General features: G+C 43.6%; 1 protein-coding gene across 3 annotated transcripts in view; it reads right to left on the bottom strand.

The window, feature by feature from the left end:
• LOC139071854 (leucine-rich repeat-containing protein 49) overlaps nt 1–26,372 on the bottom strand; it is a 57,250-nt gene that overhangs the window by 29,177 nt on the left and 1,701 nt on the right. For 2 of the 3 annotated variants that reach the window (XM_070555151.1, XM_070555152.1), the window contains exons 2-11: nt 26,168–26,267; nt 25,978–26,034; nt 24,894–24,960; nt 23,374–23,467; nt 22,781–22,984; nt 20,574–20,640; nt 16,474–16,617; nt 5,208–5,269; nt 2,455–2,602; nt 301–384 (exon numbers count right to left, since the gene is read on the bottom strand). In XM_070555151.1, the coding sequence (XP_070411252.1) occupies nt 301–384; nt 2,455–2,602; nt 5,208–5,269; nt 16,474–16,617; nt 20,574–20,640; nt 22,781–22,984; nt 23,374–23,467; nt 24,894–24,960; nt 25,978–26,034; nt 26,168–26,267 (1,027 nt within the window). The remainder of the gene's footprint in view (nt 1–300; nt 385–2,454; nt 2,603–5,207; nt 5,270–16,473; nt 16,618–20,573; nt 20,641–22,780; nt 22,985–23,373; nt 23,468–24,893; nt 24,961–25,977; nt 26,035–26,167; nt 26,268–26,372) is intronic. The other variant, XM_070555153.1, reaches the window with a different exon arrangement.

Below are 26,372 nucleotides of genomic sequence, written 5' to 3'. Positions count from 1 at the left end.
ATCCAACGATGTTGGTGTGATGGGCAGGTTAAATACAGATGAATGGTGAAACCAGAGCAAAATGGCTTCTGTTTAAATAAATCCCTGTTCCTGACCCTGGGTATCGTCTCTATAACCAACGCTTTATACTTCATTTAAAAATCAGCTAAAAGTCTTGATGTTATCAAAGTTCCTCCAAGAAAATCTAACATTTAAATCAGTTAAACGCTGTTTAATCTGACTAATCTGAGGAGATGAACCTGTTTTTATTGCTCTAAACCAGGATAAAAACAACACGGTGATGCAGATCAGGGTCGGTACCTTATGAATGGTCTGCTTGTGACTCTCCTTCTTCTTCTCCTCCTCTTTTCGAGCATGTACACCTGCCATGCGCCGATCCTCGTCCTGAAAAGGAGAGCTGGCGCAATCAGAGTCGAGCTCCATTCATCAGCTGTATGTTATTCAAGAGAGAGGCGGGGGTGGGGGTTTGGGTTCGACACCCAAGATCCACTACGATCGATGCCGGGACGACTTCACACACCAGCCGGATGCATCACAGGATTATCTTTCTGATTTTCAGGCTCTCGTTCACCGAGCCCAGCTGTTGTGGAAAGGGGAAACTCCCAGCATGCACTGCTGCCAACACAATCTGAGAGAGCCGACTCAGAGCGAGGGTAAATCAGCAGAAACAACGCAATCAGTTCAAGTTCCTGTGTCACCAAGTCTGCTGAATAAATCTATTTTCTATTAAAGATCAATCCCTTTAGTCTGCAAATTCAAACATTTTATGATTTTTCCTCTAAAATATTTAATTATTACAAAAATAAATGAGCCACAGAGTAATTTTTCAGTATTTTTAAAATAACCATGGACCTTCTACATTTATAATAGCTAATTTGCCAGCAGTCAGTCTGAGGTTTTCATGTATTGGTGGCATCGTAGTGCAGTAGGGGCACGTTTTCACAAACCAGCTGAGGTCAAAGATCATTTAGATTACAGCTAACAGAAACATAAACCTGGGATCTATGTGCTGGCGAGGCTTTACGGACCGCTGAAACCTGCAGATCCTGATCACGTGGGCTTAACATCAAGTAAAACGTAAAAACGGCCGAGATTTGAGTCACGATCTTCCTTTTTCTTTACTGTATGTTTTGAGGGCAAGGTGTGTGGGGCGTTCAGATTCCTCTAAGCTACAAGCTCAGACCTGGGAGCGCTCTGCTTGACAGCTTCTGAAAGCACGCCGATCTTTTACTGTAGCACTTTTCTGGCACACGGTGCAAACACCGTGTCTTCATGGGTTATGAAAATAATCACCGTCTTGCTCAAGTGAACTGTGATAATGTCCGCTGCAAATGTTTATTTTATGTCGTAGTCGATTTGAGCCTCTGTTAGCAACCAGAAAACACTAAAGAGTCCCGAGCTAATGAGACAGAACCACAAGAACCGGGTCGCCTGATCTTTAACAGGCTCTGAAACCATTCACTAAAACCTCAAAGAGCAAAAACCATCCGATCAGGTCATAAGAAACAAAAGCTAAAAGGAAAAGCTGCAGCTTCCACAGGACTTCGGTTGTTTGGGACCCTCCTGGTGAAAAGCTCTGCAGAATACAGGCGTGTGTTAACCAGGAGGAAGAAACACATCAGCAGTGACATTACAGCAGCAACTCTTGCTGCCCATCAAGCTGGGAAGGGTTAAAGGTCATGTCCAAATATCTAGGAGTCCATCGTTCTACAAAGAGATGATTCCCAAGTGGAAACATTTAAAAAGAGTTACCAAACTTCCCAGGAGTAGACATCCCAGTAAGATCACTTAGAGGACAAGGATCAGAGGAAGGACAAAAGAAAAGGTCCGTCTCAGACTCGGCAGGCCTCAGGTCGCAGGTAAAAGGTTAAAGGTCGGTGTAGTTTTATCTGAATGAACCACAAGGCTTCTGGAGAAGTGAGACAAAAGAAAAGCAGTTTACCCACAATGCACAGCAGCACATATCAGCTGACCCCAGCTGACAGCAAGATGGTGGAAGGCTGATGGTGTGGGTCCGTCTGATCGGCTCGTGGACCAGAACCATGATCCCAAACAAAGCAGCTGAGGAAAAGAGCCCAGGTTCTACTGCGGTCCGGTAAAAGTCCAGACCTCATCCTAGTTGGAATGCTTCAGCTGGACCTTCACAAAGCAGCAAACCTCCTTTAGAACCAGGCGAGAGACAGGACAGGCCCTGCTGAATCGGGTTCTGTTGGATCAGGTGTGCTTTTGAGGTCAGATCTGAATAGGTCCGGTCCAGATGACATTCTAAAAGAGAATGTGCGTTCTGTTCGTGCATTGACCTGGATGCGGCTAAATGAAGAGAAACAGGAGATTTACGGAGTTCATCGTGACGGAGTCACAGATTCTGATTTTTATCTCACTCAACGACAAATAACCTTGTTTAAAAGCTTCCCCGTTCATCTCCCAACAGACTCCTAACGGTTGGACTCTTACTGTGATGCGCTTCATGTCCAGCCGTCTCAGATGAAGCACACAGCGCAGGACGGCCTGCTTGTACCATGTCTCCAGGGCTACAGGATTCCCATCCAGGGTGAGCTCAGAAAGGGAGCGTGACTCTCCGAGGCAGGCCAGCTGATCAAAACTGCAAACAAACAAACAAACAAAACTTTAAACGCGTGTTGTAGTAAAACTTCAGCCGTGATGAATGGCTGCCACAGGTGAGGAGGTGTCGGCTGCGTTGTTGCTAATTTTGCTTTGATGAATCACAGACTGGAACCAAACCTGCAGCAAACAGAGTGCTTGGTGGTTCTGAGATGCCTGCTGTTTTATTAGCTGTTGGGTTTGATGATTAATGAAGAGCTAAGACAAGAGCAGATAACTGTAACGCCTTACTGAATCCTATAAGTAGCACATAAATAACCTCCTGTTTGACACAGATGGAAGATGATCCTTTAACTTTAGCTCCAAAAGGAAGCATCTTCTGTTCTACTTCATTAGTTATTAATAAACAATATAAAAATTAAGCCTGAAGATATAAAAATGTGTCTAATTATTCTTTTTTGGTATTTTACTACGATTAAACTGCCCTAAAATTAAACCAAGACAAGGGTAAACAAACTTTAGTTCAACTTAAACTAAACCAGGAGTACCATCTGCTGTAATAAATGTAATTTAAGCAAAGCCACAACATCAATATGGCCCTGAACATTAAGAATTTATGCTCTAATGTGAATTTTCTGTTTATTTTTTAGGTTTGATGCGAAGAGGAATAAATGATCATGTTTTCATTAACAAGAAAATTACACTTTCTGGTTCAGAAGACATCCAGATCTCAATCAGATCTTCACAGTTTTGTAAAATGTCTTAGAACCTTGACTTCTTTGTGGGCGGGCACCATCTTGGATGAACCCGCCCACAAGGTAGTCATGGTTATAAGAGACGACCAAATCGACATGGTTGTATGTTGGAGCAAATTAGCCTCCTGAGAAACAGAAAAATGCTCTTATAGAATCTCCTGCAGGGATCAAACATAATTCAGTTCATATTTGAAGTTTATTTTTTGTGACCAAAAAGCTACTGTATAACTAAAATATTATATTGGACCAACTTAAATTCTTGCGTTCTTGTTGACAATTATTAAGTTCATGTAACTTAGGAATGTGTTTTGTTGTGGCCAAAAGGCTACTTCACCATACTCAAAAATGTTGCATTGATTTAATGTAATTCTGCCAGAAGTTGGTTTAACTTAAAAATTCTAGTGGAAAACGTTAACATTTTTTTTGTTGAACCAGTGCTTTATTTTTTAGAGTGTTACCCTATAAAACCTTTAAACTAAGTCAGTTTGTTCAGATTTGAATAAATAGCCACCATTAAAGTCCTAAAAGTACCAGGCTTTTATTGTATAAAGGTTTTTATGTAGAAATACCCTGCTGTATGGTACAGCTGGAAGTAGTGGAAACTCCACGCATTTTACAATGTTTTCCTGCCGTTGGCTTAAACATTCCCAAGGTTTGTGAAGTATTTCATCAAAGTTGCAAGGAGCCACTTCAAAAAGGGCTGAAGAGCACACGTGGCCCCGGAGCCACAGGTTGCAGCCCCCGGGGTCTGAATGGAGTGAATATGAGATTTATGCACGAGATGGTTCTGTAAAGATGTGGTGGAAATTGTGCCGTCGCTGCTTTGTTTCTTCATTTAAAAAACATTCAAACCTAATTTAGATGCAACCCAACACAAACAGATGACATCATCTTTTTTTTCACAATTTTTTATTTTTTGTCATTTTTAAGATTTTTTTGGATCTTTTTAATGTTTTAATTTTTTGTTTTTGTGAAGCTCCTCGTGATTTTTGTCTTGAGAGGCACTACTTAAAAGATCGTTTTCTTTCTTTCTTTTAAACTAATAATTACAGATGTTCGTTGGAGAGTTTTGCTCCTTTAGCTGGGTGAGCTGGGCGCACCAAACCGACGAGTGCGTATCTTTACCTAGCAACAGAGCACGGCTGGTGTCCTATCAGCATTACACATAATCTAAAGGTGCAAGCACCTCATTTAAAACTCCTGCTTTAAAACACACTCAAATTTAGTTTTAATAACAAAATAAAACTGAAAAAAGAGAAATTTTGAAGGTGGTAACATATTAAGGTTTCAGTGACATGTGTCTGTAAAGTTCTGCTGACTTCCAGTAAAAATAAAGTCCTGGTTTGTTGCCTTTCATGCTGTCTGCGTGTGATGCTGAATGGTACGGACACTCAAACCACAGCGCTGGCATGAAATGTCAGCTCAGATCTAACAGAACAAGGTGACCAGGGGCAAAGGAAGCTGTCCTGCCCAGAACCCCAGTCCTGCTTCAGTCAGTCAAGTTCACTTTTTCACATCTAGATCCCTAAACTAAACTGGGCAGTGAGAATAAAACTACCAGGTCGAGGGAACAAAGTAACATGCAGGTATTCAAACATGTCACACACTCAGTCAGCTATGAAGCAAATCAGTTCAAATAATAAATCTGCCATCATCACCTTCTTAATCTTTGAAACTTTGGAGAAAATGGAAACATGTTTGTTTAACAGTTTTGACAATAAACACATCAGGGTAACTAAATGGGAAAACTGTCTAAAGCAGTAAAACAGGAGTGTGAGGTTGTGTTTCAGCCTGTTCTGTCCCAAGGGGCGAGGATGTTGGACGTGGCGCTGTCCAGCCACCACTCCTGTCCCCTTCTCTGTGGAAATGAGGGAGTTAAGAATCTCTTACCTGATGATGTTGTTGCAGCTGAGAAAGAGATGCTGCAAACAGGGCAGGCGGTCCACCTCAGCCTACAGAGAGACGGGAGGAGAGGGGAAACAGAGAGAGGTGTAGATGTGAAGAGAGGAAGATGCTCAGGAACAGGCTGCTGCATCGTCACAGCTCTTTTTCTCTCTCCATTCCCTCAGTCACCTTGCAGCTCTGAGCATCCCTATCCACTCTGCGCATGCACGCACGCACACACACACACACACACACACACACACACACACACTGCCTTGTCTGCACATGGAGGAGGGGCAACAAAGAGAGAGAATGTGGGAGAGAGAGAACGGTGGTGGGGGTGGGTGGGGGAGCGGAGACTGCTGCACTAATGCAGTGATCCCCTGCTGCTGCAGAAGTCTAACGCTAATGCTAAAGCTAACTGGATCATCTGCACATCAAGCAGCACACAGAGCTAACAGGGCTGCACCCTAATGTGCTGAACCACAGAAAACCAGGCAAATCTAGCAGAAACGGAACACAGTGGTGGACCGCTCGTATCGACTGATTTGTGATCGATGCTGGGTGTGTGTGTGTGTGTGTGGGGGGGGGGGGGGGTGCAGCAGCTGGCATGCTGACCTGAACACACAGAGACTGAAACATGACACCTAATCAAAAACCGTGCCCCCGACAGCAGCCTGAGCTGTCAGCATCCATCCATGTTGCAGCCAACGCCCTCCTTCCCTCCTCCTTTAGCTTGTCTGCTCGTCTCTGTTAACATCAGCCATTAGCTTAGCATTCAGGCCATGCTAGCTCTGCTACATTTTAATAAAAAAAATACTGCAGCTTAGATTTATTGGATGAAACTTTGAAAACCAGCAGATTATGTCTTTAATCACGTTATCAAGGCCTTTTCTACACTTAGCTTTTTTTCTACGATGAGAATGGAGCAGGGGGCTCCCACTTGCCCGCAAGGGACACACGCAGCGGGATATATGCTCGATTCCTGGAGGGAGTGGAAGATCGTATGCCTCTCTCAGTTGTCCATTGAGGATGTTGAAGATGTGTGGAAATGTGGCCTGACGATCACTGGATTTCTTCTGATTGGAGTGTGAGGATATCTGGTTTTCTGTAAATTTGGGAAGACAGGAGCGATTGGAGGGCGACCCGCACCCACGGAAAGCACCGTCCGTGTGGGGACCTCACAGACTGGGACGTTACTCGAGGCGAATCGTAAGCTAGGCAATGTCCTAGAGGCGTTACCGGTATCAGTGCGCAAAATGGAAGTCATCTCGGAGAGAGTCACAGGACGGTGTGGAGATGTTTAAAACCTGAATTGGCTTCACTGAAGGACTTGAATGATCAGTTACAGACTTCAAGGCAGAGAGGAAAATTATCTCAGCCTGACCCAAACAAAGTCTTGTTATCTGAATCTGGCGCCATGGCAGCCTTGTGAATGACAACAACAAACCCCCACGAAGGAATACAGACAGATGCTGTGAAAACCCGACCTACCCCCCCGCCTTCGGTTTGGTGGACTTCAGCCTGGCAAGGTCATCAACCTGCAGGTGTCAATGTGCTCTGCGCTCCTCCCAAGATCTCCCTCCCACCTGTGGCTACAGTGGCTGAGCGCCATACAGGGCTGCTCTTGCTGGGGAAACAGGATCCCCCCCCCCCCCCCCCCCCCCCCGCCGCCTTCCTCTCGGTGTATCATGTTGTTACTTGTTGATGTTCGTGCTTATATGTTTGAGGCGTTTTTTTACATAGTAAAGCCACGCCCTGTCGGGAGTAACTCTGGTATACCTTTTTTCCCCTCCCCCAATTTATCCTCATGTACTCCCCTCTTCATCTAATTGAAATGAGCGCCGTTATGGCTGTTCTTGTGGTCTGCCTGTATCTGTTCTGTCTACATGTGTGTGTGTAACCTTGGTCAGGCTGTGCTGCAGAGTCAAGTTCCTATACTCTGGTTCGCTGGAGCGCTGGCAATAAAGCTTTTTCTGATTCTGATTCTGAGCTAATAAAGCTGGACCGCGGTTTTTAAAAGGCATCCCTTCTCTTCAAAGATTCCCGAAGGTCTTTGAAGTGAAAGATGGTTCTGATTTGATATAAGATTCTGTGTAAACTGATGACGGACTTTTCTCAAATGTTCAGAGAAAAACTGCAGCTTAAGTCCAGCCTCTTTATTCCAGAGGTTTTAAAGTAAGATTGTCTAAACTTGAGTAAAAAGGGATTTAAGGCCAGTTATGGTCTTCTGCTGTCACACAGCACTCTGTCAGCTAGCTGTGGTAGCCATCTTGGATGGGGTTGATGCCAAAAGTGTATCAGATGTAGCCTACATTTGTAAAAATGTGTCCAGAGGTTCAGGAAATATTTTGAGACATTATCATTATGGTGAAGGTTGATAAAAATGAAAGAGGTGATATTACAAGCAAAACTCAGTATTATCAAATAGTTCAGACCGACATGTGACCTCTAGCATGGTAACATCTGGGCTTGCAATGCTAACTAGTCAGATGTGTGGCAGATAAGATCAAGTTACATATTCCTCCTGCAGAAAGAGCTGCAGATGTCACCAACTACTCTCTGAGAAGACCCATCAGGATGTGTGTGTGTGTGGGTGTTGATCTGAGCAGTGTTCACTGTGCTTTGTGGAGTGTGTTGGCTTTGCTGTTGCAGCGTGTGACACAGACAGCTTAGATCAGGGCTCACTTTGTGTGCGTGGAGTAAACCCTTTGCTGGAGTTCAGTGTGAAAGACACTCAAACTGTCAGAGAAAAGAGGGTGGCGCCAGGATAGAGAGGTGAAGGCACGGACACACGCACAAACACACACTCACACACAGTCAAACAAAGCCACACAGCTGTGGAAAACCTCACAGCAACTCCTGTCAGCTGATTGGTTCTGATCGATCAGGTCGTCTGACAAAGAGCTTACATTGGAGGTTGATTATGTGGCTCACCAGCTCAGTGATGACATCATCCTGTCTGAGACAGCTAGGCTTCTATTTTTAGTGCAAGACAGTATGCAGCAGCCGCTGCTTCACCAGCATCCACACAGGAGCTGACACACACAGAAAAGGGAATGTTCTTTGTTCTACTGACTTGGAGGCCATCATGACGCGGATCTTTCTCTGTAGCATCCCACAGACGATGGGTTCCAAATGTAACTCTTGCTCTTTATTTAGTATAGCTACTTTACTTCATTAACACTAAAATAATCTGAGTTTAGTGTCAATAATCCTCTCCACCTGTGTGAATGTTTGTGAAGTGCTGATTACAGATAGGTTCCTACAACATCAGTGCCTGTAAGGGGCTAATCCTGACTCCATCTGGGTGCTTTAAAGCTGTTATAGCAAATCTACGAACAAGCTAGGTTTTGAATGCTAACACAGTCAAGGAACACCCACCCCTCCCCTCGGGTATCTTCCCTGAGACGCTTCTACTGGAACCAGAAACCCACAATCTCAGACGAAACGAGATAACGCTAAACACCAGTCGCCGTTTTCTAGGTCCAAATGTCTTTTGTTGTCCGTGACTTCAAAAAGTGTTTTTGTTTTTGGGACTCTGGTAGTTTGTCCTAAAGTTGAAGTGGTAGCAGCCGGCTGTTTCTCCCTCTCTGATGTTATTGAGTGGAGAACCTCTCACACCAGTGGTGTTCTGTTACTGAATACGTGAGTGGAGGACCCAGTGTTGGGAATGTTACTTTAAAAAAGTAATTAGTTATAGTTACTGATTACTTTGTCAAAAAAGTAACTTAGTTACTAAGTGAGTTACGAGATAATAAAAGTAACTAATTACCAAGAAAAATAACTATTTAGTTACTTTTTTCATTAAAGAATGCTGGAAAATGGATTCACCCTTAATTAAACTTAGTTTACTATAAATTACTACAATACTGAAATATAAATGAGTAATAACTGGAACATAATAAAATGTATGTCCAAATGTTTTTTATGAACCTGAATAATTTTAATAAATAAGCACTTAACAGGAGGAACTACTAACAGGAACATTACACTAATCTAGACTATTAAAAGGTCACTGTGTGATATTTAACAAGACCCCAATCAGCTAAAATTTAAAATTGCAAATGGAAGCACCTGCAAAGGTTCCCAACCCTTTAAATGGTCTCTCAGTCTAGTTAAATTACAGAAATGAATGTAATTTTGCATTATTTAAAATTTTCCAGCTTCACATAATTGTGTGTTATTAGCAGCATTTCTGTTGCTGCTAATCTAGTAACGGTTAAATAAATAAATAAAATCCTTTAAAATGACACTAGAAGAGGCACAAGCCTGATGGAGGACTTACATTTACTAACGTGGGTCAGACCCAAACACAGAAGAGCTGAAGCTGGGTGGTGAACACACACAGGTAGTTGTGATAACACCTGAGCTCCATGACGTCTGAGACTGACGCATCAGTGTTACAGCGGGACTAAAGACATGATCAGAAACAGGTTACAGCTGGATGATCTAGGAAGGTAGATTGTGACGTCTGAGCGGTGAACAGGTGAGCGGACCTTCGGGACGTCCCGCTGTCACGCTAAGAAGGGCACGGCTGCAGATTCACGCCTGCAGCCGTAGACTATTCATCACGTCTTCCTCATTTTTGATGCGCTTGGATGAAAACATCTGCCTCTTTAGCTCCTGATCAGCTGATGACAGCTTCAACACACCGCGCTGCTTAACGCACGCTTTTTCTTTTGATAAAAGAAGACGGTAATTAATTAGTTTGCTCATTACTGAAAAAATAATATTCTTTAGTAATGCAGTTATTTAAAACAGCGTTATTCCCATCACTGCTCTGTTGTGTCTACAGCAGGCAGTGACTGAGACCGTGAGAACACTGAGGGTCTCTGCCCACCCGGCCAATCATCATCGTGATTGTAACACCATAGTGCGTTACTGACACCTCTCTCTCCCTGGCTGCAGCTGAAGTGTGGCGGTCAGAAAGCCTGACACTGTTGCTCAACGTTCGACAAGCACATAGTAACGCACAACCTTCCGTCCCCAGTAACGGTAACGGCGTTGCAACAGTGCAAAAGTAATTAATTAGATTATTCCGTTACCTAAAAAAGAACGCCGTTATACTTAAACGCCGTTACTCCCAACACTGGGAGGACCCAGGGATCAACAACCAGGTGGTCCAATAGTTACTTTCTGTCTGAAACATGTTTTTGGCTGAGGTTTTTAGATAAATGTGAGAAAACCACTTTATTCTTTTTTTTATCTCCACAATATATTTATGTGTAAACTATGTCAGAACAGTTAAGGGGCATGAAAAAATGTTTTAGCTCATTTGTTAAAGGGACTTTACGGAGTTTTGAATTTTTATGCTCGCGATTGCCCCCTCAGGCCAAAAGCGTAACGGCAGCTTCAATAGTAGGCTCGTGCATGAGGCGCGCATGCTGTACGTGCACACTCCTTAACGAAAATAACAGCTGAGACAGTCCCGTGTGTGTGTGTGTGTGTGTGTGTGTGTGTGTGTGTGTGTGTGTGTGTGTGTGTGTGTGTGTGTGTGTGTGTGTGTGTGTGTGTGTGTGTGTGTGTGTGTGTGTTCGTGTGGCCTAGAGAACAGAGGACAGGAGAATGCGCAGCTAATTAATTAAATAATGTGGTTCTGTACCTTTCTCTTCAGCACAGCCGACAAAGGTTTATGATGGGTCAGTCCTCCTGCATGCTCAGATCATTCCCTTCCCTTGCTTGAAAAATTGTTCCAAAATGAAAGTTGAACCCACATCTTTTTTATCAGTGAATTCAATGCTGTTCAGCGAGTCTCAAATAAAAATGTGGGTGTCTAACTGTAAAAATATACCATTCATGTAAAAAAGAAACTCTAAATGAATTATGTTCATATCCAGAATAGAACCCAGGTCTTCTGCATGGGAGTCAGACATCTTACTAGGTGAGCTAAAGAGCCAGTGACATCTTCTGGATCTGTAACATTTATATCCTTGATGACAGCTGAGGGTTCAGAGTGAAAATGGCTATTTTGTTGCTAATTTGCAGGAAATATCTAGAAGAACGTTCTACAGAAAGTAGCTAAGGGTCCTCAGAAATGTAGCTAGCTTTGTCACTAGGCGTTAGGAACAGCGACAAAGTGGCACTGCCTCTCTCTCTGCTGCTAAAGCTACGGCTAGCAAATGCTACGGGCAATGCCTGAGCGTGAACGCGCTTGAAGCAGCCTGCTCGACCCGAGCATCTCTCTTTTTCTGTGATTTGACAGAAAAACAGGCAATCACAGTAAAAAATGCCAGGACTCATTCTACAGGACCAGGGCATTGCAGGAGAATGTATGAAGAAGACATTTATTATTTCTATACATGTTTTGGCTGTCAAACTTCCATAATGCACCTTTAAAGCAGCTTTACGGTCAGCAGAGGGTTGATGAGGATCTGAGACAATGGTCTGGAAGGAGTTAACTGAAGCGATTCAGAGGAAGAAGAGCTGTTCTGGTGAAATAAAAAGCCAGTCAGCTTCTAGGTAAATGACTTCCAGTAAAAATAAAAGGGTTTCGTTTGTTTTCTCATCAAGATGTTGTTTGCTTGTCAAGAACATGACATTCAGCATTTACTCACAAACTAAAGCAGAACCAAAAACGGACTGATTGAGGATGGTTAACATCTCTATTGTACCGTGTAACAAAGTGAGAATGTAAAGTCTCTAAACAGGCATTGTCAACGCCTGCGTGAGTCATTATCGTGTGAAACCAGATTTCCCTCTCATCATAAAAACACAAACCCGTGCACCTGGAGGATGATTATTTGGTGTCACGCGGGAGAACTTGGCAGCAAGCGTCGCTAATGACGGAGACGAGTCAAGGTGCTGATGGGCTGCAGTTTCCTTTCCGTTGTATAAAAAACATTACATCTAATAATTAGCAGCTCAGCGCTTGAAGGCAGAAACCAGAGTGAGAGAGGCGGATTCTCAGCTGGCATATCAGATTTAGTTTTGTTTCATTTTCTACCCTAAAAACGGAGGTATGTCTCAGAAGCTGTGCCTACAAACAAAGGGACCTGCTTTGGCACGCATCGCTGTGTTTATGTGTTGAAAGCTATAGAAACCAAAGGGGGTGTCTGTCACTCCCCTGGAAAGTCATTGGGAGGTTATGGATAATGATCCACCACATCTCCCTAGGTAACGAAACAAGACGCCATGCAGCATTAACGTTCCTACAAAACCTTCTGGTATCATTTCTGTTTGTGTTTTACAGTAAAAACTGTGAAATCCCATAAATGAGGGAAAATAAAGAGATTTGGTCCAAAAGAAGAACATGAAAAGGAAAGATGAACGACGTGTCTGGAATATTACTGCCTACCTTTAGTCATTGTTATAGTGCTTTAACTGTTTCTGTTTAAAAAGTAGATTTTAATGTACCTGTTTTATTTTTAGGTCAAACCATCCAACTCTACCGCCAACCTCTGGGGAAGCTGAGTGTAATGCCGCTGTGATGAAGACCAACACCCGCACTTCCAAGGCCTTGGTTCTGGACTGGAAAAGGGCGACTTGTCCGCTCCAGGTTGGGGGAAAGGTCTTACCTAATGGGGAGGAGTTTAGCATCTCTGGGTCATGTAAATGATGGAGAGGCGGCTCAGAACAGTGTCTGCAGTGATGCCGAAGTTAAAGAGCAAGTCACCCCCAAATCAACTTTATTTTGCTGATAAACTAAATAAATGAATGTCTAATCGTGCTGCAGACACGTGTAGTCAATAATTTGGCACTTCAGTGCATCTTAGTTCAAATTTAAATATTCTGCTTAAAACTTTCAGTGTTGGGCCGTTGTCAGGTAAAAACTCTGCACTGTATTTGAATTTAAATCTGCCACCGCTATTGGCTAAGAGGTATGCTATGATGTAAACTGGTACATTATGATGTCACAATGCTGTCGTGAACCTGTGTGTGTGTGTATTTGTTAGCGGCTCCGCCCTCTCGGTCTGCTAGGCAACGGCATGTGTTGCATTTTTCAAACATGAAGTGGGAGTGGAGTTAGACTGTGGTAGGGTGTGACTTGCTCTTTAAACTAGTCTGTTGTAGTGAAGAGGAGCTAAGAAAGAGAGCAAAAGCTCTGGTCAACCTTCATCCCAATCTCCACCTCTGGTCGTGAGAGGAGCCAGCTGATGTGGTTCAGGCATACAGGGTCGGTGTTTCTCAGTGTCAAGGCGCCTTGCTTACGTGGACACGGTCCTTCCTTGGTCAAAGAAAACAGTTAAATGGAACGGACTTGCATCACGTGAATGCATCTTCCGTGGCGGTCACGTAACGTCACGTGACACAGGACATAACGTTATATTTTACACGTATACGTTTCAATATAACGAGCCTTTTACTGTGAATGTGAATATATGTGTTAAAAATTTCTCTTTATTTCATTCAAAATTCATAAAATAAACAAATAAAAATAAATTTCATCCAGTCTCATTTGGAACAGTGCCCTTAGTTTCCCTTTAGTTTCTTTTATACTGATTTTTGTATTTTCTTACCTGTGTTTCCGTGAGTGATTCTTTCATGTGGGTCAGGAAGCTTCAACCCACCATGATGTTTTTAATATAATCATTGACATTTTAATTTATCTTTTCATAATTACTTCATACATTTGATTTTATACATTTTTTAAATATAGCAAGTGAGTCTGATTCTTTACTTTCTCTGTTAAGGGCATTCCACAATCTTTCACCATTTACAGAAATATCACATTCCTTCATTTTGGTTCTGAATTTAGGTTTTTTTAAGACATCAGTCCCTGTTAACATGTACCCACTTACTCTCTTATGAAGCATTTCCTGAATATTAGTTGGTAAATTACTCGTATTCGCTCTGTACATTATTTGCAATATTTTCCACTCGACCAAGTCAGGAAATTTCAGTATTTTATATCTAATGAATAATGGATTAGAGTGATCTCTATAGTTACTGTTATTAATAATCCCCAATGCTCTAGTTTGTAAAATGAACAAATGTTGAGTTAAAGTTTTACATGTGGCTTCCCAAATGTCTAAACAATAAATTAAATATGGTTCAATCAGTGAGCGAAACAACGTTAATAACCCAGACTAATTTAGTAGAAACTTGACTCTAATAATAATATAATAATATAATAATATAATACTGCTATGGCTTGGCAACTTTCCCCTTTATTTAAAGAGCAAGTCACCCCCTACCAGATTCTTACTCAACTCCCACTTCCTGTTTGAAAAATGCAACAAATGCTGTTGCCTAGCAGACCGAGAGGGTGGAGCCACTAACAAATACACACACTCATGACATTGTGACATCATAATGTACCATCTAACATCATTGTGTACCTCTTAGCCAATAGCGATGGTAGATTTCAATTCAAATGCAGTGCAGAGTTTTTACCTGATGACGGTGCATCGCTGACAGTTTTAGGCAGAATATTTAAATTTTAACTAAGATGCACTAAAGTGCCAAACGATTGACTACATTTGTCTACAGCACAATCAGACACTCATTTATATAGTTTATCAGCAAAAAATATTTGATTTGGAGTGACTTGCTCTTTAACTTTTATGTGATTTCCAAGTGAGACTCTCATCAAACATGACTCCAAGAAGTTTGGTTTCTTTTACTCTTTGAATTTCCATTCCATCTATCGTTAAAGATACATCACAGTTAAATAACAATAATAATAATATAATAATAATAATTAATATATAAGCGAGTTACTACCTGCTAGCCACCAAAGCTGCAACTACTAACAACTAACCAACCATAGATAACCTCTTTGGATCTAAAAAAACATTTTAAATTAGTTGACTTACTTTTACACTTGAAATTTGTCCCAGAAGTAGCTGCCAGCTTCTGATCTGCCGTCCTTTTGAAAATACCGCGGTGTATTCTGGGAAATGTTTGACCAAGGCTAGGCTACAAGGCCCCTCCCATGTGTCCTTGCTCAGCTAGCTAAACGGCTAACAAACGGAGAACAAACGCCTGGGTAGAACATGAACATTAGAACACGCCTTCCGATGACTATCTCCTAGGCAACCGGGGCGGGGCCAAGACATCAAGGTGAGGTTCCTTGGCACTGAGAAACACCCCTAGTTAAGATGTCTCGAAGAGGTGTCTCAGACATGTCCTGCCAGCAGGAGACACCTGGGCCAAACCAGAACACGTTGGAGTTATTCTATCTACATGTTAGTCAGGGGACGTTGGTTGCTGGGGAGAGGACAGTTTGGTCCTCTCTGCAGAGGCTGCTGACCCCAATCCGGACCAAAGAAGCAGAATAAAATGGATGGAGATGACCAAATCTTAAAGAGGGACTGCACACCATCAGAAAACCTAACTCTACCCCTAGTCGAGATTTGAAAAATGCTACGAAAGTGGGCGTTGCCAGGAGGCACGGAGTGGCATTGGCCAAGTGTGGGGAATGTCCATCCTGGGAGGGAGGGGGAGTGGGAGGAGACTGTACCGATGACATGAAATTGTTCCAGCCCCAGTCACAAGTTTAAGAAGCAGTAGCCGCTGTTCTGCTTCAGGGGGCAGCAATGAGACGTTTTCAGACCTAAATTGTAGATTTAATCAAGTTTACACAAACATGTCAAAAAATGCACAGAAACAGAAAGATTACATTTGTAAAGACCCAATTGTGCAAATTATAAGCAAAGAAAGTTATTTTGGAGTTTAGTTACTTTTTAAAAAGTAACTCCTTAATGAGTGACATCATAAACTCTCACATGGTCTGGTAGTATTTGGAGTGAATCTATCCCATAAACTTCCAGCCCTATCTCTGTAAAATGTACCGACTCAGTAGAATTTTTCTGTTTGCTCAGGATGAGCAGCAGTGGTGGCCATCTTGGAAAAGGGAAAGAGCAGAATTCCAAATGAGATAAATGACCCGCACTTGTACAGCGCCTCTCAGAGTAAGGACTCCAAAGCGCTTTACACTACAGTGTATCATTCATCCATTCACACACACATTCACACACTGATGGCGATGAGCTACGATGTAGCCACAGCTGCCCTGGGGCGCACTGACAGAGGCGAGGCTGCCGAGCACAGGCGCCACCGGTCCCTCCGACCACCACCAGCAGGCAACGTGGGTTAAGTGTCTTGCCCAAGGACACAACAGCAGACTTCTCTGTCCGGAGTCAGGATCGAACCAGCAACCTTCTGATTACTGGACAACCCGCTCAACCTGTTGAGCTGCTGCTGCCCCCAAAGGCAGTATTTACTTTGTTTACTTGTGTTTACTTTGATCAGGAAGTCTCCCCTCCTCTTCACGGGAAGTTTGCAAAGAGTGAAACTTGAAGTTGTCACACAGAAAGAGTTCACTCACCACAGCAGAGATGTTGTTGTGCTGCAGGCGGAGTTCAGTCAAAGAGTTCAGGCCCTGCAGGTTTTTCATCTCTGAAATGTGATTTTCTGACAGATTCAGAACTCGTAGCTTGCTCAGGTGAGAGACGTTTTCTATCCTGCTGATCTAAACCAAGACAGGAGAGACAGCGCACAATCAAAAACATCGAATGGTCACCAGAGGGTCTGAGCCAGAGCTCCAGCAGACACTGTGAGGGCCAGTTGCTCTTCTAAAAAAAAGTTCCAGTATTATTGTACCTTCATTTATGACTTTTAAAAATGGCTTTGCTTTCCATCTAAACTGTTTTGATCGGAGTTTCAGTTGTGTTTGGAGAAGGTAAACAATTATTGATATTTGGGACGTGAATTTTGCTGCTTAACTTCCCCAGTTGGGGGGCGTTGGGGCCCAAAGGGATGGGGGCAGGTGGAAAGGTCTGGCGGGCCGGATGTGGCCTGTGGGTTGCCAGTTGTGGTCTAAGCTCTACAAAATGATCAAGTGTCTCACAGCAGAAATCTGTGTTACTGCTGAACCAACCACTTTCTCCTTACTGAGCCGCGACTTCTGGTTGAACCTGCAAATTATAAAAACAAAACACTCAGCTAAAAAACTGCTCAGCTGTTAAATATTGTGCAGCTCTTTCTGACTCCCTGCCTGCGAGAAAGCATTTAGGAACCCCTGTGACATTTTAAATACTCGGGGAGAATTCCCAGAGGGTGTTAGCTCATCACGCTGCTTAGTGTGCATGTGAGGAAAAGGTTAAAAAGGCAGCTTGAGTTCAAAAATGAAGCCTGAAGTTACAACCAGGATAGTGACGACATGTTTGGACATGAGGACCTGGACCTGAAACGTCTGCAGGTTTGTCTGGAATGACTGCTCCTTCAAACACTGCAGTAAAAGAATTTACGATGATTTGTAGTCAGATTGGATTTCCAACTGGACCATGAGGTCCAACTCCGGGTCGGGGGAGAGGTCCTACCTCAAGTGGAGGAGTTTAAGTATCTCGGGGTCTTGTTCACGAGTGAGGGTAGGAAGGATCGGGAGATCGACAGGCGGAGCGGTCCGGCGTCTGCAGTGATGCGGACGCTGAGCCGATCTGTCGTGGGGAAGAGGGAGCTGAGCCAGAAAGCCAGGCTCTCGATTTACCGGTCGATCTACGTCCCAATCCTCACCTATGGTCATGAGCTTTGGGTAATGACCGAAAGAACGAGATCGCGGATACAAGCGGCCAAAATGAGTTTCCTCCGTAGGGTGGCCGGGCTCAGCCTTAGAGATAGGGTGAGGAGCTCGGACATTCGGGAGGGACTCGGAGTAGAACCGCTGCTCCTCCGGATCGAAAGGAGCCAGTTGAGGTGGTTTGGGCATCTGGTCAGGATGCCTCCTGGACGCCTCCCTGGGGAGGTGTTTCGGGCATGTCCTGCCGGCAGGAGGCCCCCGGGCCGACCCAGGACACGTTGGAGAGGTTACATCTCCAATCTGGTCCGGGAACGCCTTGGGGTCCTGCCGGAGGAGCTGGTGGAGGTGGCCGGGGAGAGGACAGTCTGGAGCTCCCTAGTTGGGATGCTGTTTTCTTTTAAACAGGTTTTATTTAGAAGTTTTTATTCCAGGTCAATTTTGTAGCTATTTATTGTAGTTTTTCTTAATAAAAATCACTGCTGCTGTGACAAAACAGTCGGTCCATCATCTCTCACTCTCCCTCAACATAAAACTGCCAAACCGACCATGCCAGGTCACACAGAAACACTCGGACGTGGGCCGGACGATCGCTCCCAGTGAGAGGATAACGTTTCAACTGTTGCAGCAAACTGGAGGTGAAGCTCCATCCTGTTGCTAAGACAAATTGTCAAAAACATAAAAACAGGAAGTCTGATGAGGAGACGTGGATCAGGGTTAAAGTCCTCAGATAGTTTTTGAAAGAACAGCTTGTGTTTTCTTGATCAGCTAGTTGTGCAGCAGCTGAAGCTGCATTTGTTGAATTGCATCACCAATGAGTGGAAAATGTTTTGATAAGATTAAACAAAACTGGGTTTCTGAGGTCTGTGACTGAATATTTATCAGCTGTTTCATCATTAGTTGCTGCAAATCCAAAAAAATCATTCTTAAAGCCTCTAATTCTGTCACATAAACTGCTGGAAGGCACCACGGAGTTAAGCCTCATTTATGCTTCTCCGTCTGCGTCGGGGCGGACGCACGCAACGCCATTATCCGTCCTTTTGATGGCTCTCTGGCTGGCTCACAAGGACGGACAGTCGAGCTCTCTTTTCTAAACATCCGTCCAACGAGACAGAGAATGCAAGCTTGTGATTGGTCAGGACGCCGCTTTCGTCTGCGGCGTCGTCATTGCGACCTCAAAAGCATAAAGAGGGCCGAGGACATCCAGCATCAGCCACGGAGAAGTTAGAAGAATCCCTCGCAGAAAAACTAAAAATATGAACGTTTTATTCCTCCGTGACCGGAGGAGCGAAAAGATGCGCAGCAAGCGTTTTATTCGTGGATGGAAATGACGGGAAACGTGGGTTTAGAGGTGGCGAGCGCATGAAGAGGCGGAGGAGGATCCATCGATCCATCTTCTGAACCCGCTTTGTCCACACAGGGGGGGGGGGGGGGGGGGGGGGGGGGGGGCTGGTGCCTATCTCCAGCAGTCAACGGGCAAGTAGGCGGGGTACACCCTGGACAGAGAGCTAGTCCATCGTAGGGCAACACAGAGACACACAGGACAAACAATCACACACACAGTGGCGTGTCCAGATCTTGTAAAATGGGGTGGCCCAGGTGAGGCACAACTTTGTGCATGGGTGGCACCAATGGTTATGCTTGTTGTTGTTTTACCCCCAAGCCTTTTGTGGACAATGAAAAGCCTATTTAAAGGTAAATTAGTGTGGTGGCACCTGGGGTGGCCAATCAGATTCCGAGGGTGGCATGTGCTACCCCAGGCCGCTCCCTGGACACGCCCCTGCACACACACACACACACACACACACACACACACACACACACACACACACACACACACACACACACACACACACACACACACACACACACACACATACACCTAAGGACAATTTAGACAGACTAATCAACCTAACAGTCATGTTTTTGGACTGTGGGAGGAAGCCGGAGCACCTGGAGAGAACCCACGCATGCACAGGGAGAACATGCTAACTCCATGCAGAAAGATCCCAGGCCGGGAAGTGAACCCAGGACCTTCTCGCTGCAAGGCAACAGCTCTAACCGCTGCGCCACTGCGCAGCCCCGTGGAGGACGATGAGGGACAAATTTGTTTGTGTTAGAAAGTCTCTTAAATACAAAAAAACCACAATATAAACACACCAGTAAGTGCCCTATCTTGGACCGGATACAGCAGAACATCACCACGCCTGTTGCTCTCGTAGTCGCAGAACGGAGATGCATGTAAAGAGCAGCCAACAGCAGAGAGCGAGGACGTCTTAGCAGAGCTCTCAGAGGAGAAACGTGGGCGGCAAACCGGCAATAAAAGCCTAATTTCACCAAAAGAAGCTGTTCTGTCTTATCTTTTTATTTCGGGGCTTTTTTATTCTCATCTGAAATCCTTTGATTCCTGCGACCTTTGACCTCACCCAGCTGGGAACTGATCAAAGCAGCTCCTGATAATCTGAATTATTAGTGGAGCATGATACCCTATGACAGCTTAAAGCCATTCCCAGCTCTAAAAACATAAAAACAGTCCTGCCTGTTAGATAAATTACGCTCGAGTCACAGAGGAAATGGTTGTGGGAGTAAACTCAGGAGAAGGGCCTGGGAAATTCATCTGCGTGCTTCCTAAGCGATCTTTTACAATTCTCAAGACTTTATAAACGAAGATTACGAGAAAAAATACAAAAAAAATTTTTTATGTAATCAGTTTATTATATTATCCTCACTGAGAGACTAAATGGATAAATGGTTCTGAATGAGCATGCTCCATCTCCTGCTGTCAAGTCTGACTGAATCCAGCGTTTCTAAAGCTGAAGCCCTGAGGAGGAGGAAGTCAGCTCCGGTGCAGCACAGACAACCTAAAAAAAACCTCACCCAACAAGCTGAAGTCCAGAGTTAAAGAAAACTACCCGATTGTCATGGAGGTCCAGGATTTCCAGGTTGGACACATCTTCCAGGCAGCAGATTTTGGTAATCCTGGTGAAAGATGACGAGAAATAAAGCTACAAGGTGAGAATCTCCAGATTGCCCACCAACTCTCAGAGCTTTATACTAAAATCATCTAAATCTTTCAAATAAAGTTTCCCACAAACTCCTAGAATATAATCGTTGGTGCTCAGAGTGGTTGTTGGGAGCGACTGTTAGCTAGCTCAGTGTCTGTAAACGGATTCAGGTCAAGCCATTTCTGGGAACTCTGCGTTTGAAAAGCTGGGGCGGCCATCTTAAATTGGATTTACTCCAAAAGGGAATCCGTTATGGACGTGAAACTTTCTGATAATTCTCTTAAGATCTGTGCAGTGGTTCATGAGATCTTTTGCAAGCACACACCAACATACAACAGTGCAACAACATTATAACTTTTATAGCCGTCTATAAAAATAGAATTACAACAAAAAGCTACAACATCAAAAGACACAAGTCCTTTTCCAGGTTTGTCCATGCAGATATGGTTGAATTTACACCTGAGATCATTTTGACTTTCATCTTTTTCCAACTGGCCTTTAGATTTAAATTAAAAATGGCAAAGAGACGAACGGCTCTCAGATTCCACGCGTTCTGAAAGCTCGTCTACGAAGTTTAAGGTGTAGAAAATGTCTGGTGGTGAAAATATGACCTCAGAACAGAAAGCGAGCAATAATTACAGCTCACTGCTACATCAGTCATATACACAGCCCGGCCAAAAAAAAGGTGCCACCAAGAAAAGGCCACACTCTAATTGTCATGTTCTGTGTCCCTTTGTTCCCCAGCCCCTCCAGTTCCCACTCCAGGTTCTCCTTTTGTGTTTATAGCGCCCTCATGTGTCCTTTGTCTGCATCTCATTTATGTGTCTCCTGTGTTCCTTTAGTCTGCAACCAGTCACCCCTCTACAGTGTTTATAGTTTCAGCTTTTCATTTTTATTTGTCTCTTTAATATGTTTTGTCCCACCGGGTTTTGTAGTTCTCCTTCCTTTTAGAATTTTAGTTATATGGTTGCTTTTCTGTTTTTAGGTTCACTCTTAGCTCATGTTAGTTTCTTCCCTGATTAGTCATTGCTTTCACCTGGTCCTCCCCCCACACTCCACACACCTGCAGCTCATCTGCCTCCCATCATGCCCCAGTGTATTTAAGCCCTGTCTTGTCTCTGTGTCTTGTCGGTCCATTGTTGCTGTTTGTGGTAATTCTGTCAGTCTCTCGTTCCTAGTCTCTAGTGTTTCTCGTGTCTCAGTTGGATCTCTAGTTTATTTTGGATTTTGGACATTTTTGGACTTTGGCTCCCTGCCCCTGGATTTATTCTTCGTTTCATCCTTCAAAATTAAAGGATTTTACTTTACATCATCTCCTGCCTCGTGTCATCCTGGGTTTCTGCACTTTGGGTTCTAACATCCCTCCAAAACTTGACACTAATATTTTGTTGGACCACCTTTAGCTTTGATTACTCAACCACTCTCTCACTCTCTGAGCCCGATGAATCCTGGCAGTCATCTTGGAATATGCCTGTTCCATCAGGGAAGATGGAATAACCTGGTCATTCAGGATATTCATTCTTGGAGCACATCCTGTTGCTGAACCTAGACCTGACCACCTGCAGCAAGCCCAGATCATAGCCCTGCCCCCACAGGCTCGTGCAGTAGGCACAAGGCATGATGGGTGCATCCCTTCATCTGCCTCTCTTCTTACCCTGATGCGCCATCACTCTGGAACAGGGTCCATCTGGACTCATCAGACCAGTTTTACTAAAGTGTTGGACAGTTCTGAACCCAGTTTTAGTCGTTTCTGCATCTCCTTAGATGTTTTCTCTGCTTGATGTCAATGATCTGATCCTTCTCACACAGACTAATGTCTTTCCACCACCAGATGAGTCTTTCCACCTGATTGTTTAAGAAATGAGAAGCAGCTCGTTGCACCAGTTGGGTTAATTAAGCTGTTGCAGCTGAAAGATAATCACCCTGCAGTAATTATCCAGTAGGAGGCTCCTACCTGTTTACTTTTTTTAAAAATCCAGGTGGTGACTTTTTTGGGCCGAGCAGTGTATTTCTATAACATATGGCTGCTGCACAGTGGTGTGATTTGACCTAAAAGTCATGTCAGATCTTCTAGACTGGTCTTGTTCAGACTCTGGCGGGCAGTGATAGCAAACCTGTTCCTCCCCAGAACGAGGATCTTGAGAGACCTGAGAGACTCGATGCCCGTCATATCAGAGATGTGGTTGTCAAACAGGTTCAGAAGGATGAGCTGCTGCAGATCTGACAGATGTTGGATCCTTTGGATCAGATTGTGCTGGAGGCTGAGAAACTGCAGCTCCTTAATGAAGCCCAGCTCAGGAAATTCCTCCAGACAGCACCTGGATAATTAAAATCTTAGGATTCATGCATTCATCTCTAACTGTCAAGTTGAGCTTCTCTTTCGTTCACTTAAAGATTCAAAACACACATAAGACTTGAATTAATTCTGTTGAATGTTGGTGACTAAGGGCTGAATGTTCAAAGAGATTCTGCTGCCTCCTGGTGGCCACTGCAGGTATTTCTCATATTGACTGAATCAGAATTCCCTTTGGAAATAAGATGAGTGTCAAACTATGTCAAAACTAACAAGAGAAGCAACCTGGTTGGAAAACATATACCAGACATCTGTTATGAATCCTGTCCACACACACACACGCACGCACACACACACTTTTGAACCCAGCAGGATGTTGTAATGGCAGTTGCACATAGAACAGGTCATGGATACCTGTCCAGGTTGATTTGCTGGAATGTAGAAGTGAACGGTAGCGGAGTGTGAGGGAGTTCCAGAGGAGCTCTGTGATCAAATCCAGCAGAACCACCTGATAAAGAAATAAAACATGAGATACGGTCAGCATCCTGCATGAAAACATTCACTTTACCAATAGAACCGCCACTCCGGGTGTTGCCTTGTCTAACTGCTGGTGGGGGGGGGGGGGGGGGTTTAAGGCAGCATGGTACCATACCATGTTTATGTCTATGGCACATTTAAAAGCAGCATGACAGCTGACCGAAGTGCTTCACAGTAAAAAGGACAAACCCCAAGATAAAAACAGATAAAAGTCATATAGGAGGTAGGAGGTCGAATCTAAAAAAAACTGTAAAAGAAACGTACAACAATAAAATACAGAGTCACAATAAAACGTAAAAACACTAAAAACTAGATCATTGAATAAAAGCTAAATGATAGAAGAAGGCCTTCAGTACCGACGTAAATCGACCCAGTTCTGGGGCCTGTCGAACTCTAAAGGGGGAGAGCGTTCCAGAGTTTAGGAGCGGCGAACGCAAACGCCCGCTCTCCACCAGATTTATGCCTCATTTTCTGGACGCACAAAAGCAAATGATCTGCAGGTCTCAGGTTCCTGGTTGGAGCATAAGGCTTTATCAGTTCTGAAAGATAAGCCGGGGCTTGACCATTCAGAATGTTGTAGACGAAGGTCAGAACCTTCAATTGGATGCGGTATTTAACAGGCAGCCAGTGCAAGCGTGCAAGGACGGAGATGTGACAGCGTCTCAAGGTGCTTGTCAGGAGCCTAGCCGCCGCATTTTGCTTTCTCTGTAGACGCTCGGTTGCTGAGAGGCTGAGTTGGCATAGTCTAAACGTGTAGTTACAAAGGCGGGAACAACAGACTCCAGCTGAGGTCGTTTTTAAGCGCGAGATGCCACGTAGTTGAAAAAAGCAGGACCGGACTGCAGAGTTAATTTGTGAACTCATTAACAGATCAGAGTCAAGTTTCACTCCCAGACTGGATACACGGGATTTAAGATTTAAAAACGGTAGAGGGGAGTCACCAGGTGCATGCTTTGGACTTATTAGATGAAAAAGAACGGCGTCGGTCTTGTTTTCGTTGAGGCAAAGGAAGTTCTCCGACAGCCAGCCTTTAACTGCGGTAATGCAGTCGACAAGGAGGCGTGTTGAGTCAGGTTGACTTAACGCCGGATGAATCTGTTTCATGGTGGCACATCTTGGCACTGTGAGGCACTCCGCTGAACCCGCCTCTAGCTCCGTTTGCAGCATGACAAACTGGAGCACCACCTGCTTGCTGCTTTGTGCGGTCACCGGCAACTCTTGGCCGACCACATGCCTGGAACCCGTTTGCTACAGATGACGCGTCGTGGCGGCACGTGTCCAAGCAGAACATCAGAATTATTTGTGAATCAGAGCAAATCCAAAATGCTGAATCAGATGAAATACTTGGAGGCAGCTGGCAGGTGAGTGACTGGAAAGGTGATAAGGGTTGTGCTTACCTACGTCAGCGTGGTTACTGTGGGTGGTGGTCACATTCGTGTCTTCAACAAAATCACGACAGCTGGCCTGCAAAACAGAAATCATAAAGGATTCATTTCCAGACAGTTTAAAACATTCAGTCCTTGTTTAAATGTTTGACGTGTGGGTTTTACACCAGCGGTGGTCAAAAGAATCAAGACTTCACCTCAGAGCCCATCTCAGATGCTGAGAAGCGCTGTTTTGTTTGTTTTCATTCTGGGCCATTCTAACAGCACCAAAATAAATCCTTCATGCAGAATAATTAAAACAACAAACTGTAACTCCATTTAATGATGTTCTACTTTTCTACATTCATGTTTTCAGACTGATTTTCATTTCTGTAAATGTACAACAAAAGTATTGTGAACGTTTTTCTGAGCACTCAAAGTAAGGAAAAATGGAATTATCTGTACAAAGAGAGAAGGCCACCAACAACACTTGTGAAAATATTACATCTAAATAAATTCGTGTTCCTAACCATCAATTCAGCTTCAAAAAGCAAAATGTTTATTACGTAAAACTTTTTTATTGTTTAGACATTTTAAACAGAAAAAAAACATTATAAATTTGTGCTTTTTGTTTTTCTCTTTCAGACCTGAGAAAACCCTAAAAAGAAGCCTAAACTACTCAAGTCAGTATATCACAGGGACGCCCTAGAGAAGGTGGGGCTGAGTTAATGAGAAGAAAAGTCAAACTGTCAAAAACTGATCTATTATTTTCAGAATGAAGTGGGAAATTGTCTCTTTGTTACAGTTAGCTATCTAAATCGTTTTCTGGTTAAAAAAATATATGTATATCAGTTTTAGACTCTTATTGTGAAGGACTGAAGGAAGTTCTTTAAATTGTGGACAATCACATATTCTGTAATGAATATTTCAACCGTTTCTTCACATTTCAACTTTTTATTACAATATTTCAATTTTAATCTCCACATTTTCGCTTGGCTATTTCTCTTCACGGTGGCTCTAATACGCCTGTGCAGAACAGAACCCAGAAATAATCTTTTCTGCGAGTTTTGGAAGCAATGCATTCTTCAGAATAACCTGACCCACTACCATCACTCACCGCTTGGTGTCGCCCTTGTGTCGGTGGGTTGGCCGCGTGCAACTTGCACCTGCTGATCTGGAAAAGATCCGCCACATTGGATTTATCAGGCTGTTTATTTTCTCCGTCGTTTCTCCAACAATTTAGTGGATTAAATGACATTATCTAAATATCTCAATAAAACTGAAGTTATTTAACAGTATAAATTTACCTTAAGGGTGAGAAACGCCCGTTCGTTTCCATCTTGCTCGTGTTTGTTTTTTCCTTCTTTCACACCAGACTCCATTGAACTTTCGTAAACTAAAATCACCCTTAAAAACAAAAAAAGTCGTTTTTGTCTGAATGTTTTTATCAGTTTGGCGAATTAAGATCATTTAGTAAAATTAAACTGCTATAACTTGCAAAAATACGGCTAC

The sequence above is a fragment of the Nothobranchius furzeri genome, chromosome 9 (assembly GCF_043380555.1).
Source record: "Nothobranchius furzeri strain GRZ-AD chromosome 9, NfurGRZ-RIMD1, whole genome shotgun sequence".
Taxonomy (NCBI): Eukaryota; Metazoa; Chordata; class Actinopteri; order Cyprinodontiformes; family Nothobranchiidae; genus Nothobranchius; species Nothobranchius furzeri.
The sequence above is the reverse complement of the archived record's forward strand: the minus strand, read 5'-3'. Positions and strand labels throughout refer to the sequence as shown.